The sequence below is a fragment of the Mytilus trossulus genome, chromosome 9 (genome assembly GCF_036588685.1).
Source record: "Mytilus trossulus isolate FHL-02 chromosome 9, PNRI_Mtr1.1.1.hap1, whole genome shotgun sequence".
Classification (NCBI taxonomy): domain Eukaryota; kingdom Metazoa; phylum Mollusca; class Bivalvia; order Mytilida; family Mytilidae; genus Mytilus; species Mytilus trossulus.
Genome location: NC_086381.1, coordinates 76248712 through 76263295, shown reverse-complemented (window position 1 = coordinate 76263295; position 14584 = coordinate 76248712). Strand labels below are relative to the sequence as shown.

The 14584-nt window shown below is 34.4% G+C and overlaps 1 protein-coding gene across 1 annotated transcript in view; it reads right to left on the bottom strand.

Moving 5' to 3' along the window:
• LOC134684947 (uncharacterized) overlaps positions 1-14353 on the bottom strand; it is a 58191-nt gene extending 43838 nt beyond the window's left edge. The window contains exons 1-7 of the mRNA XM_063544268.1: positions 14336-14353; positions 13707-13793; positions 10216-10314; positions 9484-9585; positions 8586-8690; positions 7849-7947; positions 6581-6682 (exon numbers count right to left, since the gene is read on the bottom strand). Coding sequence (XP_063400338.1) covers positions 6581-6682; positions 7849-7947; positions 8586-8690; positions 9484-9585; positions 10216-10314; positions 13707-13793; positions 14336-14353 — 612 coding nt within the window. The remainder of the gene's footprint in view (positions 1-6580; positions 6683-7848; positions 7948-8585; positions 8691-9483; positions 9586-10215; positions 10315-13706; positions 13794-14335) is intronic.
• Positions 14354-14584: the final 231 nt, after the last annotated feature.

Genomic DNA, 14584 nt, shown 5'->3' with positions numbered 1-14584 from the left:
AATACATATTTTAAGTTGCCTTAAAGACATGTCAGAAGGTTAAACAGAACTGTTTTTGTCAAAAGTTTAATTCTAACATGTTGATTTTTACATCCAAAAAGGTCAAGATAAGGGATTTTGGTGAAATTTGACAAAATCATCTAGATTTCAACCAAATAAAGGACCAGGAAACATAGAGCGCAGGCGTCGACAAGCTTAAGATTAAAAAAAGACATGTGAAATGTCTTCAGAAACATTATTTTAAAAGATCTTTGTTGTCGATGTATGCGCTCTATGTTTCCTGTCCAATAATCTATGGAAATTCACCTATTTTCATTGATTTTTTCGTGAAAAATCAATATGAGAACAACTTGTGACGTCATAATGAAACGCAGAAACGTAAAATTTTCAACAAAATGATTTATTTCCTAGCTAGTCAATGTATTAGCTATAATATATCGTGATATTGGGCGATAAATCCGAATTTGAAATTTAGGCTAAAAAAGTGGGCCATTTTAGGACCTTATCGAACACACTTCTAAAAAAATCTAAAATTATGGAGAATGTATACATGTATTGCCAATGGGAGAAATGTAAAGTAAGATAAGATGGTAGTTTTGTGGGTAAAGTAAGATAAGATGGTAGGTGTGTGGGTAAAGTATGATTACATTATATGATTGGTTTAAGGTGTGTTGACAGTGTATGATTGGTGAACGGTGTTATGATGGAGTATGATTAGATTTTAGTTGTGTTCTTCATTGTGATATTGATTTACGGCATGTTGATATTATGTGTGTTAGTTGAAGTATGATTATATTGTTGTTGTGTTGATAGTGTATGATTAGTGGAAGGTGTGTCTGTAGTGTATGATTGGTGGAAGGTGTGTTGGTAGTGTATGATTGGTGGAAGGTATGTTGGTAGTGTATGATTGGTGGAAGGTGTGTTGGCAGTGTATGATTGGTGGAAGGTATGTTGGTAGTGTATGATTGGTGGAAGGTGTGTTGGCAGTGTATGATTGGTGGAAGGTATGTTGGTAGTGTATGATTGGTGGAAGGTGTGTTCGCAGTGTATGATTGGTGGAAGGTATGTTGGTAGTGTATGATTGGTGGAAGATGTGTCAGTATTGTATGATTGGTAGACGGTGGCGTTGGTAGTGTATGATTAATGGAAGGTGTGTTGGCAGTGTATAAATGGTGGAAGGTATTTTGGAAGTGTATGATAGGTAGAAGGTGTGTTTATAGTGTATGATTGGTGGAAAGTGTGTTGGTAGTGTATGATTGGTGGAAGGTATGTTGGTAGTGTATGATTGATGGAAGGTATGTTTGTAGTGAATGATTTGCAGGAAGGTATGTAGGTAGTGTATGATTGGTGGCAGGTATGTTGGTAGTGTATGCTTGGTGGAAGGTATGTTGGAAGTGTATGATTGGTGGAAGGTGTGTTTGTAATGTATGATTGGTGGAAGGTATGTTGGTAATGTATGATTGATGGAAGTTATGTTGGTAGTGTATGATTGGTGAAAAGTATGTTGGTAGTGTATGATTGATGGAAAGTATGTTGGTAGTGTATGATTGGTGGAAGTTATGTTGGTAGTGTATGATTGGTGGATGTTGTGTTTGTAATGTATGATTGGTGGAAGTTGCGTTTGTAATGTATGATTGGTGGAAGGTATGTTGGTAGTGTATGATTGGTGGAAGGTATGTTGATAGTGTATGATTGGTGGAAGGTATGTTAGAAGTGTATGATTGGTGGAGGTTATGTTGGTAGTGTATGATTGGTGGAAGGTGTGTTGGTAGTGTATGATTGGTGGAAGTTGTGTTTGTAATGTATGATTGATGGAAGGTATGTTGATAGTGTATGATTGATGGAAGATATGTTAGAAGTGTATGATTGGTGGAAGTTATGTTGGTAGTTTATGATTGGTGGAAGGTGTGTTGGTAGTGTATGATTGGTGGAAGTTGTGTTTGTAGTGTATGATTGGTGGGAGGTGTGTTGGTAGTGTATGATTGATGGAAGGTATGTTAGAAGTGTATGATTTGTGGAAGTTATGTTGGTAGTGTATGATTGGTGGAAGGTGTGTTGGTAGTGTATGATTGGTGGAAGTTGTGTTTGTAATATATGATTGATGGAAGGTATGTCGATAGTGTATGATTGATAGAAGGTGTGTTGGTAGTGTATGATTGGTGGAAGGTGTGTTGGTAGTGTATGATTGGTGGAAGGTGTGTTGGTAGTGTATGATTGGTGGAAGGTATGTTGATAGTGTATGATTGATGGAAGGTGTGTTGGTAATGTATGATTGGTGGAAGGTGTGTTGGTAGTGTATGATTGTTGGAAGGTATGTTGGTAGTGTATGATTGGTGGAAGGTGTGTTGGTAGTGTATGACTGGTGGAAGGTTTGTTGGTAGTGTATGATTGGTGAAAGTTATGTTGGTAGTGTATGATTGGTGGAAGGTGTGTTGGAAGGTATGTTAGTAGTTTATGATTGGTGGAAGGTGTGTTGGAAGTGTATGATTGTTGGAAGGTATGTTGTAGTGTATGATTGTTGGAAGGTATGTTTGTAATGTATGATTGATGGAAGTTATGTTGGTAGTGTATGATTGGTGGAAGGTGTGTTTGGTAGTGTATGATTGGTGGAAGGTATGTTGTTAGTGTATGATTGGTGGAAGTTGTGTTTGTAATGTATGATTGGTGGAAGGTATGTTGGTAGTGTATGATTGGTGGAAGGTATGTTGATCGTGTAAGATTGGTGGAAGGTATGTTGTTAGTGTATTATTGGTGGAAGGTGTGTTGGTAGTGTATGATTGGTGGAAGGTGTGTTGGTAGTGTATGATTGGTGGAAGGTGTGTTTGGTAGTGTATGATTGGTGGAAGGTATGTTGGTAGTGTATGATTGGTGGAAGGTATTTTGATAGTGTATGATTGGTGGAAGGTATGTTGTTAGTGTATGATTGGTGGATGTTGTGTTTGTAATGTATGATTGGTGGAAGGTGTGTTGGTAGTGTATGATTGGTGGAAGGTGTGTTTGGTAGTGTATGATTGGTGGAAGGTATGTTGGTAGTGTATGATTGGTGGAAGGTATTTTGATAGTGTATGATTGGTGGAAGGTATGTTGTTAGTGTATGATTGGTGGAAGTTGTGTTTGTAGTGTATGATTGGTGGAAGGTGTGTTTGGTAGTGTATGATTGGTGGAAGGTGTGTTTGGTAGTGTATGATTGGTGGAAGGTATGTTGTTAGTGTATGATTGGTGGAAAGTATGTTGGTAGTGTATGATTGGTTGAAGGTGTGATGACAGTGTAAGATTGGTGGAAGGTTTATTGACAGTTTATGATTGGTTGAAGGTGTGATGGCAGTGTAAGATTGGTGGAAGGTATGTTGTAGTGTATGATTGGTGGAATTATGTTGGTAGTGTATAATTGGTGGAAGGTATGATGGAAGTGTATGATTGGTGGAAGGTATGTTTGTAGTGTATGATTGGTGGAAGGTATGTTGTAGTGTATGATTGGTGGAAGGTATGTTGGTAGTGTATGATTGGTGGAAGGTATGTTGATAGTATATGATTGGTGGAAGGTATGTTGGTAGTGTATGATTGGTGGAAGGTATGTTGGTAGTGTATGATTGGTGGAAGTTGTGTTTGTAATGTATGATTGGTGGAAGGTGTGTTTGTAGTGTATGTTTGGTGGAAGTTGTGTCTGTAATGTATGATTGGTGAAAGGTATGTTGGTAGTGTATGATTGGTGGAAGGTATGTTGTAGTGTATGATTGGTGGAAGTTTTGTTGGCAGTGTATGATTGGTGGAAGGAATGTTGTAGTGTATGATTGGTGGAAGGTATGTTGGTAGTGTATGATTGGTGGAAGGTGTGTTGGTAGTTTATGTTTGGTGGAAGTTGTGTTTGTAATGTACGATTGGTGAAAGGTATGTTGGTAGTGTATGATTGGTGGAAGGTATGTTGTAGTGTATGATTGGTGGAAGTTTTGTTGGCAGTGTATGATTAGTGGAAGGAATGTTGTAGTGTATGATTGGTGGAAGGTATGTTGGTAGTGTATGATTGGTGGAAGGTGTGTTGGTAGTGTATGATTGGTGAAAGTTGTGTTTGTAATGTATGATTGGTGGAAGGTGTTTGTAGTGTATGATTGGTGGAAGGTATGTTGGTAGTGTATGATTTGTGGAAGGTGTGTTGGTAGTGTATGATTGGTGGAAGTTGTGTTTGTAATGTATTATTGGTGGAAGGTGTGTTTGTAGTGTATGTTTGGTGGAAGATGTGTTTGTAATGTATGATTGGTGGAAGGTGTGTTTGTAGTGTATGATTAGTGGAAGGTGTGTTTGTAATGTATGATTGGTGGAAGGTGTGTTTGTAATGTATGATTGGTGGAAGGTGTGTTAGTAGTGTATGATTGGTGGTAGTTGTGTTTGTGATGTATGATTGGTGGAAGGTATGTTGGAAGTGTATGATTGGTGGAAGGTATGTTTGTAATGTATGATTGCTGGAAGATGTGTTTGCAATGTATGATTGCTGGAAGATGTGTTTGCAATGTATGATTGCTGGAAGATGTGTTTGCAATGTATGATTGGTGGAAGGTGTATTTGTAATGTATGATTGGTGGGAGGTGTGTTTGTAGTGTATGATTGGTGGAAGGTGTATTAGTAGTGTATGATTGTGAAAGTTGTGTTTGTAATGTATGATTGGTGGAAGGTGTTTGTAGTGTATGATTGGTGGAAGGTATGTTTGTAGTGTATGATTGGTGGAAGGTATGTCAGTAATGTATGATTGGTGGAAGGTGTGTTTGTAATGTATGATTGGTGGAAGGTGTGTTTGTAATGTATGATTGGTGGGAGGTGTATTTGTAATGTATGATTGGTGGAAGGTGTGTTTGTAATGTATGATTGGTGGAAGGTATGTCAGTAATGTATGATTGGTGGAAGGTGTGTTTGTAATGTATGATTGGTGGAAGGTGTGTTTGTAATGTATGATTGGTGGGAGGTGTATTTGTAATGTATGATTGGTGGAAGGTGTGTTTGTAATGTACGATTGGTGGAAGGTGTGTTTGTAATGTATGATTGGTGGACGGTGTGTTTGTAATATATGATTGCTGGAAGATGTGTTTGTAATGTATGATTGGTGGAAGGTATGTTTGTAGTGAATGCTTGGTGATCATTGTATTGACATGCTTTGATTGGTTATCCCTTAGTTGACATTGTTTGAATTATGGTATATCGGTTTTTATGACTCATGTTAATTATTGTTAATCAAGTGACTTCACCATGTTAATTACTTTGATTGGTTGTCATTGTGTTAACATTTGATTGGTGATCAGTGTGTTGACATCAGTTTAAGTGTGGTCTGTGGGTTTGTATAATTAATGTTTGTAAATCAAGTGACTGTACCATGTTAAATACTTTGATTATTTGTCCGTGTTGATTAGTGATTTGAAGTGTGGTCTGTGGGTTGGTTCGATCAGTGTGTTGACATCATATGAAGTGTGGTCTGTGGGTTGGTTTGATCAGTGTGTTGACATCATATGAAGTGTGGTCTGTGGGTTGGTTTGATCAGTGTGTTGACATCATATGAAGTGTGGTCTGTGGGTTGGTTTGATCAGTGTGTTGACATCATTTGAAGTGTGGTCTGTGGGTTGGTTTGATCAGTGTGTTGACATCATATGAAGTGTGGTTTTTGGGTTGGTTTGATCAGTGTGTTGACATCATATGAAGTGTGGTCTGTGGGTTGGTTTGATCAGTGTGTTGACATTATATGAAGTGTGGTTTGTTGGTTGGTATGATCAGTGTGTTGACATCATATGAAGTGTGGTCTGTGGGTTGGTATGATCAGTGTGTTGACATCATATGAAGTGTGGTCTGTGGGTTGGTTTGATCAGTGTGTTGACATTATATGAAGTGTGGTATGTGGGTTGGTATGATCAGTGTGTTGACATCATTTGAAGTGTGGTCTGTGGGTTGGTTTGATCAGTGTGTTGACATCATATGAAGTGTGGTTTGTGGGTTGGTTTGATCAGTGTGTTGACATCATATGAAGTGTGGTTTGTGGGTTGGTTTGATCAGTGTGTTGACATTATATGAAGTGTGGTATGTGGGTTGGTATGATCAGTGTGTTGACATCATTTGAAGTGTGGTCTGTGGGTTGGTGTGATCAGTGTGTTGACATCATATGAAGTGTGGTCTGTGGGTTGGTTTGATCAGTGTGTTGACATCATTTGAAGTGTGGTTTGTTGGTTGGTATGATCAGTGTGTTGACATCATTTGAAGTGTGGTTTGTGGGTTGGTTTGATCAGTGTGTTGTCATCATTTGAAGTGTGGTTTGTGGGTTGGTTTGATCAGTGTGTTGACATTATATGAAGTGTGGTTTGTGGGTTGGTTTGATCAGTGTGTTGTCATCATTTGAAGTGTGGTTTGTGGGTTGGTATGATCAGTGTGTTGACATCATTTGAAGTGTGGTTTGTGGGTTGGTTTGATTAATGTTTGTAAATCAAGTGGCTGCACCATGTTAAATACTTGGTTCACATAATTTCAAGTGAGTTTTTCTAATATCAATTTAAAGTGCATACATTTTTAGTTAATAAAGATAGTGAATAAGAATAAAAATGAATATTACCTTTTTTGTTTTAACCCAAGGACTGCATCCTTGATCTATTAACCATTTTGTTGTATCAATCCCTCCATTCTGAGCAGCATAATGTAAAGCTGTTTCTCCATCCTATAACAATATAAATATAAACATGTTAATGGTGTGTGATAATAAATCAAGAGAGGAGTCAAACAATTTATCAAAATGTAAGAAATATAACATTTGGTAAGAAAATATCCAATTATACTTGTGTATAAACTGATGAATGGTTGATTAATATATATACACTAAAAATATATTTTCTTATTCAGTTCTAAGAAACAGGAAAAAATAATAACAAACCCCATTTTATATAATTCTAACAAATATTTGTTGTCCATTTAACCTGTCTGATTAACAACATGATTTTATGTTGATTCTGTATAATGATTTAAGTTGGAAAAAAAATAATTTCAAGAAACATTGAAACGAGTTATATTTTCTGATTCAATACGAAGAGACAAGAAAAATAAGACCCCACTTTATATAATTCTATCAAATATTTGTTGTCCATTACATCTGTCTGATTAACAATGATTCAGTAGAATAATCAAAGTTAAAAAAATACTTTTTTCAAGAAACATAAAAATGAGTAATATTTTCTGATTCAGTACGAAGAGACAGGAAAAATAAGACTGTAATATCAACATATAACAGACATCAAAACTTGTGTCATAAACTGGACAATGTTGTGTAATAAATATAAACAAAATATATATCACATGAATCAGTGATCAAAACTGAATAAAATGACCAGTCACACTTGTATTTATATTTTACAAGAAATAAACAACATGTTTTATTGTGAGATGTCAGAACTTCCATCAGAACTGTCAGGTTAAAAAACTATTTTTCAAGAAACCTAAAAACAAGTGATATTTTCTGATTCAGTACGAAAAGACAAGAAAAATAAGACCCAACTTTATATAATTCTGTCAAGTATTTGTTATTTTTAAAAGATGTTTTTTATTAGATCTGTAGAATTAACATTATCTGACTAAAGATGTAAGCACAACTCTTTCTTATCAACTTTTTATTAAAATCAGATGTTAACAAAATAATTTTTCGTCAGGAAACAAAATAAAACCTTTACTATCTGATTCAGTTCTGTGTTACGAATAAAATGAGACCCCACTTTATATAATTCTAACAAATATTTGTTGTCCATTAAATCTGTCTGATTAACAACATGATTTTGTGTAGATTCTGTATAAAGTTGTGTTTGGTCAGAGTAAGGTGATTATATCTATCATTACCAGGTCTGTAGCGTCTAACTGACTGCCGCGACTGACGAGGAACGTCACCACCTCCAAGTGTCCTCCCACAGCGGCCGACATTAATGGTGTCATTCCATCCTGTAATATCAACATATAACAGACATCAAAACTTGTGTCATAAACTGGACAATGTTGTGTAATAAATATAAACAAAATATATATCACATGAATCAGTGGTCAAAACTGAATAAAATGACCAGTCACACTTGTATTTATATTCTACATAAACAACAAATAAACAACATGTTTTATTGTGAGATGTCAGAACTTCCATCTGAACTGTCAGGTTAAAAAAAAACTTTTTTTATTTAACGTTAAAACAAGTTATATTTTCTGATTCAGTACGAAGAGACAAGAAAAATAAGACCCCACTTTATATAATTCTGTCAAATATTTGTTATTTTTAAAAGGTGTTTTACATTACATCTGTAGAATTAACATTATCTGACTAAAGATGTTAACACAACTTGCTCTCATCAACATGATCAACTTCTTATTAAAATCAGATGTTTACAAAATAATTTTTCGTCAGGAAACAAAATAAAACCTTTACTATCTGATTCAGTTCTGTGTTACGAATAAAATGAGACCAAACTTTATATAATTCTAACAAATATTTGTTGTCCATTAAATCTGTCTGATTAACAACATGATTTTGTGTAGATTCTGTATAAAGTGATGTTTGGTCTGAGTAAGGTGATTATATCTATCCTTACCACGGTGTCTCTGGCCTCTAACTGACTGCCGTGAGTGACGAGGTACGTCACTACCTCCAGGTGTCCTCCCTGAGCCGCCCACATTAATGGTGTCCTTCCTCCATACTGTAATATCAACATATAACAGACATCAAAACTTGTGTCATAAACTGGACAATGTTGTGTAATAAATATAAACAAAATATATATCACATGAATCAGTGGTCAAAACTGATTAAAATGACCAGTCACACTTGTATTTATATTCTACATAAACAACAAATAAACAACATGTTTTATTGTGAGATGTCAGAACTTCCATCAGAACTGTCAGGTTAAAAAAAAAACTTTTATCAAGAAACATAAACAATATTTATATCAATGGACTCAGCTGGACAAGACAATTAAAATGAGACCCCACTTTATATAATTCTGTCAAATATTTGTTGTCCATTAAATCTGTCTGATTAACAATGATTTAAAAGTAGAATGATGAAAGTTAAAAAAATACTTTTTTCAAGAAACATTAAAACAAGTTATATTTTCTGATTCAGTACAAAGAGACAAGAAAAATAAGACCCCACTTTATATAATTCTGTCAAGTATTTGTTATTCTTAAAAGATATTTTACATTAGATCTGTAGAATTAACATTATCTGACTAAAGATGTTAACACAACTTGTTCTCATCAACTTCTCATTAAAATCAAATGTTTACAAAATAATTTTTCGTCAGGAAACAAAATAAAACCTTTACTATCTGATTCAGTTCTGTGTTATGAATAAAATGAGACCCCACTTTATATAATTCTAACAAATATTTGTTGTCCATTAAATCTGTCTGATTAACAACATGATTTTGTGTAGATTCTGTATAAAGTGATGTTTGGTCAGAGTAAGGTGGTTATATCTATCATTACCAAGGTGTTTGTGGCCTCTAATTGACTGCCGTGACTGATGAGGTAGGTCACCACCTCCAGGTGTCCTCCCTCAGCGGCCAACATTAATGGTGTCATTCCATCCTGTAATATCAACATATAACAGACATCAAAACTTGTGTCATAAACTGGACAATGTTGTGTAATAAATATAAACAAAATATATATCACATGAATCAGTGGTCAAAACTGAATAAAATGACCAGTCACACTTGTATTTATATTCTACATAAACAACAAATAAACAACATGTTTTATTGTGGGATGTCGGAACTTCCATCAGAACTGTCAGGTTAAAAAAAAAACTTTTTTCAAGAAACATTAAAACGAGTTATATTTTCTGATTCAGTACGAAAAGACAAGAAAAATTAGACCCCACTTTATATAATTCTGTCAAGTATTTGTTATTCTTAAAAGATATTTTACATTAGATCTGTAGAATTAACATTATCTGACTAAAGATGTTAACACAACTTGTTCTCATCAACTTCTCATTAAAATCAGATGTTTACAAAATGATTTTTCGTCAGGAAACAAAATAAAACCTTTACTATCTGATTCTGTTCTGTGTTACAAATAAAATAAGACCCCACTTTATATAATTCTAACAAATATTTGTTGTCCATTAAACCTGTCTGATTAACAACATAATTTTGTGTAGATTCTGTATAAAGTTTTGTTTGGTCAGAGTAAGGTGATTATATCTATCATTACCCCGTCTCTGGCCTCTAATTGACTGCCGTGACTGATGAGGTACGTCACCACCTCCAGGTGTCCTCCCTCAGCGGCCAACATTAATGGTGTCATTCCATACTGTAATATCAACATATAACAGACATCAAAACTTGTGTCATAAACTGGACAATGTTGTGTAATAAATATAAACAAAATATATATCACATAAATCAGTGGTCAAAACTGAATAAAATGACCAGTCACACTTGTATTTATATTCTACATAAACAACAAATAAACAACATGTTTTATTGTGAGATGTCAGAACTTCCATCAGAACTGTCAGGTTAAAAAATTTTTTTTTTTTTTCAAGAAACGTAAACAATATTTATATCAATGGACTCAGCTGGACAAGACAATTAAAATGAGACCCCACTTCATATAATTCTGTCAAATATGTGTTGTCCATTAAATCTGTCTGATTAACAATGATTAAGTAGAATGATCAAAGTGGAAAAAAAAACTTTTTTTTCAAGAAACATTAAAACGAGTTATATTTTCTGATTCAGTACGAAAAGACAAGAAAAATAAGACCCCACTTTATATAATTCTGTCAAGTATTTGTTATTTTTAAAAGATGTTTTACATTAGATCTGTAGAATTAACATTATCTGACTAAAGATGTTTTAAAACACAACTTGTTCTCATCAACTTTCCATTAAAATCAGATATTTATAAAATAGTTTTTTGTCAGGAAACAAAATAAAACCTTTACTTTCTGATTCAGTTCTGTGTTACGAATAAAATGAGACCCCACTTTATATAATTCTAACAAATATTTGTTTTTAAATCTGTCTGATTAACAATGATGAATGACATGAATGAGCAAAATTAAAAAAAAATCATTTCAAGAAAAATAAAAACGAGTTATATTTTCTAAGTGAGATTAATGAGACAGGAAAAATAAGACCCCACTTTATATAATTCTAACAAGTATTTAATGTCCATGACACCTGTCGATTAACAGTATTTTGTGTTGATTCAGAATAAAAGCTTAAAAAGAATTCAGTGGTATTTCCATGTAAAATGTTTGTGTGGAGTATAAGTGAAGAACTTCAATAAGCTGTGTTTTTACTTTTTGTTTGCGTTGCCAATAAATGTGATATGTCACATGTTTGTGAGCAGTATAAGAGTGTCATTGCTATGTCACTTGTTGGTGTTGAGTATAAGAGTGTCATTGCTATGTCACATGTTGATGTTGAGTATAAGAGTGTCAGTGATATGTCACATATTGGTGTTGAGTATAAGTGTGTCATTGCTACAATATGCTATGTCACAGGTTTCTGTTAAATATAAGAGTGGTATGGTTACATGTTTGTGAGCAGTATAAGAGTGCCATTGCTATGTCACATGTTGGTGTTGAGTATAAGAGTGTTATTGTTATGTCACATGTTGTTGTTGAGTATAAGAGTGTCATTGCTATGTCACATGTTGATGCTGAGTATAAGAGTGTTATTGTTATGTCACATGTTGTTGTTGAGTATAAGAGTGTCATTGCTATGTCACATGTTGATGTTGAGTATAAGAGTGTTATTGTTATGTCACATGTTGTTGTTGAGTATAAGAGTGTCATTGCTATGTCACATGTTGGTGTTGACTATAAGTGTGTCATTGCTATGTCACTTGTTGATGTTGAGTATAAGAGTGTCAGTGATTTGTCACATGTTGGTGTTGAGTATAAGTTTCATTGTGAGCAGTACAAGAGTGCCATTGCTATGTCACATGTTTGTGAGCAGTATAAGAGTGTCATTGCTATGTCACATGTTGGTGTTGAGTATAAGAGTGTCATTGCTATGTCACATGTAGGAGCTGAGTATAAGAGTGTCCTTGCTACAATGTCCTATGTCACATGTTTCTGTTAAATATAAGAGTGGTATGGTAACATGATGGTGTAGAGTTTAAGAGTGTCATTGATATGTCACATATTGGTGTTGAGTATAAAAGTGTTATCACTATGTCACATGATGGTGTAGAGTATAAGAGTGTCATTGCTATGTCACATGTTGGTGTTGAGTATAAGAGTGTTATTGCTATGTCACATGTTGGAGCTGAGTATAAGAGTGTCAATTGTATGGTATATGATTGTGTTGAGTATAAGTATCATTGCTTTGTGACATGTTGGTGTAGAGTATAAGAGTGTCATTGCTTTGTCACATATAAGGGTTGAGTTTAGAGTGTCAGTGATATGTCACATGTTGGTGTTGAGTATAAGAGTGTCAGTGATATGTCACATATAAGTGTTGAGAATAAGAGTGTCAGTGATATGTCACATATTAGTGTTGAGTTTAGAGTGTCAGTGATATGTCACATGTTGGTGTTGAGTATAAGAGTGTCAGTGATATGTCACATATTAGTGTTGAGTATAAGAGTGTCAGTGATATGTCACATGTAGGTGGTAGAAAAATAGTGTCATGGCTAGGTCAAATGATGATGTTTAGTAAAACAGTGTCAGTGCTATGTAGATGTTGGTGCTGAGGATAAGCATGTCATGGTTTTGTCACATGTTGGTGTTGAGTATAAGATTGTCATTGCTATGTCACATGTTTGAGTTGAGTATAAGAGTGTCATTGCTATGTCACATGTTGGAGTTGGGTATAAGAGTGTTATTGCTATGTCACATGTTGGAGTTGAGTATAAGAGTGTTATTGCTATGTCAGGTTGGTGTAAGTATGTCATTACTATGTCACATGTTACCAGGTTACCCATGTCAAGTTTAGTATAAGAGTGGTTAATGTATGTTGTTCAGTACAGGAGTGGTAAATGAATGTTGTATGATCAGGTGTCACATGTCATGTTCAGTACAAGAGTGGTGAATGAATGTTGTATGATCAGGTGTCACATGTCATGTTCAGTATAAGAGTAGTAAATGAATAATGTATGATCAGGTGTCACATGTCAACTTCAGTACAAGAGTGGTGAATGAATGTTGTATGATCAGGTGTCACATGTCATGTTCAGTACAAGAGTGGTGAATGAATGTTGTATGATCAGGTGTCACATGTCAACTTCAGTACAAGAGTAGTGAATGAATGTTGTATGATCAGGTGTCACATGTCATGTTCAGTACAGGAGTGGTGAATGAATGTTGTATGATCAGGTGTCACATGTCATGTTCAGTACAAGAGTGGTGAATGAATGCTGTATGATCAGGTGTCACATGTCAACTTCAGTACAAGAGTAGTGAATGAATGTTGTATGATCAGGTGTTACATGTCATGTTCAGTACAGGAGTGGTGAATGAATGTTGTATGATCAGGTGTCACATGTCATGTTCAGTACAGGAGTGGTTAATGAATGTTATATGATGTGTAATCATGTTTCTTAATATTTTGAAGACTATTTGCAATAACCAGAAATTAAAATTGAATCACTGACCAATCACTGAAAAATTGAAAAGAGCAATTTTTAACTGATTCATATTGTGTGTACTATATATCATGTATATAATAAATACATTTTACTTCACTTACTAAATCTCTACATTCCAAATTAGCTCTGTTCTTTACACATGACTCTACTTCTTTTATATTCCCCTTCTCTGCAGCTGTAAGAAGTTTCTGTAAGCAAAACAAAGTTTTTACAATTTCCTCTAAAATATACCAATGTATTATAAATGTAATAATTGAATTTAATAAGCTACATGTTTACAGTTTCAATAGCTTATATTAAATACAATGACTATGAAGAGGGAATGAAATTGTCTATAATTTCACAGTTTTTTTTAGAAAAATCTTTAGACAATTGTATAATGCATCAGTTTTGAGATGGAGCCTCAGTTTTTGTTGGAGTTAGTATTGTAGGGTCTTTAATTTTCTATGTAATGTTTTGAAGAATGTTTATTTATTTGATTGTTTTTCATTTTTTGCCACGACGTCGTCAGTTTCTCTTCGACTTAAAAGAGTTGTGAATGTCCTTTGATATTTAATGTCTCTTTTTTTGAGTCCTGGAATTTTGAACTAGTATATTGAAATTCTTTTCACTGTAGTCATTTTGATTTCTCCTGTTCTCCCCCTAAGAATACTGCACGCCTGTACCTTTCTGTACATTTAATAAACAACATAGGTCACATGAACACTGACTTTTAAGAAGTAAAACTTACCTCATCCCAACTTGCCATTATATGCTATAAAAGAAAGATAAATCATTGTATGTTTATAACAATAAGGAGATACAGTATGATTACCAATGAGACAACTATCCACTTATGTTCAAATAAAGTGGATGTAAGCAATTATAGGCAACGGTAAGGCCTTCAACAATGAGAAAAACCCATACCGTATAGTCAGCTATAAAGGCCCCAACATGAAAAATATGAAGCAATTGAATTGAGAAAACTTACGGCCTAATT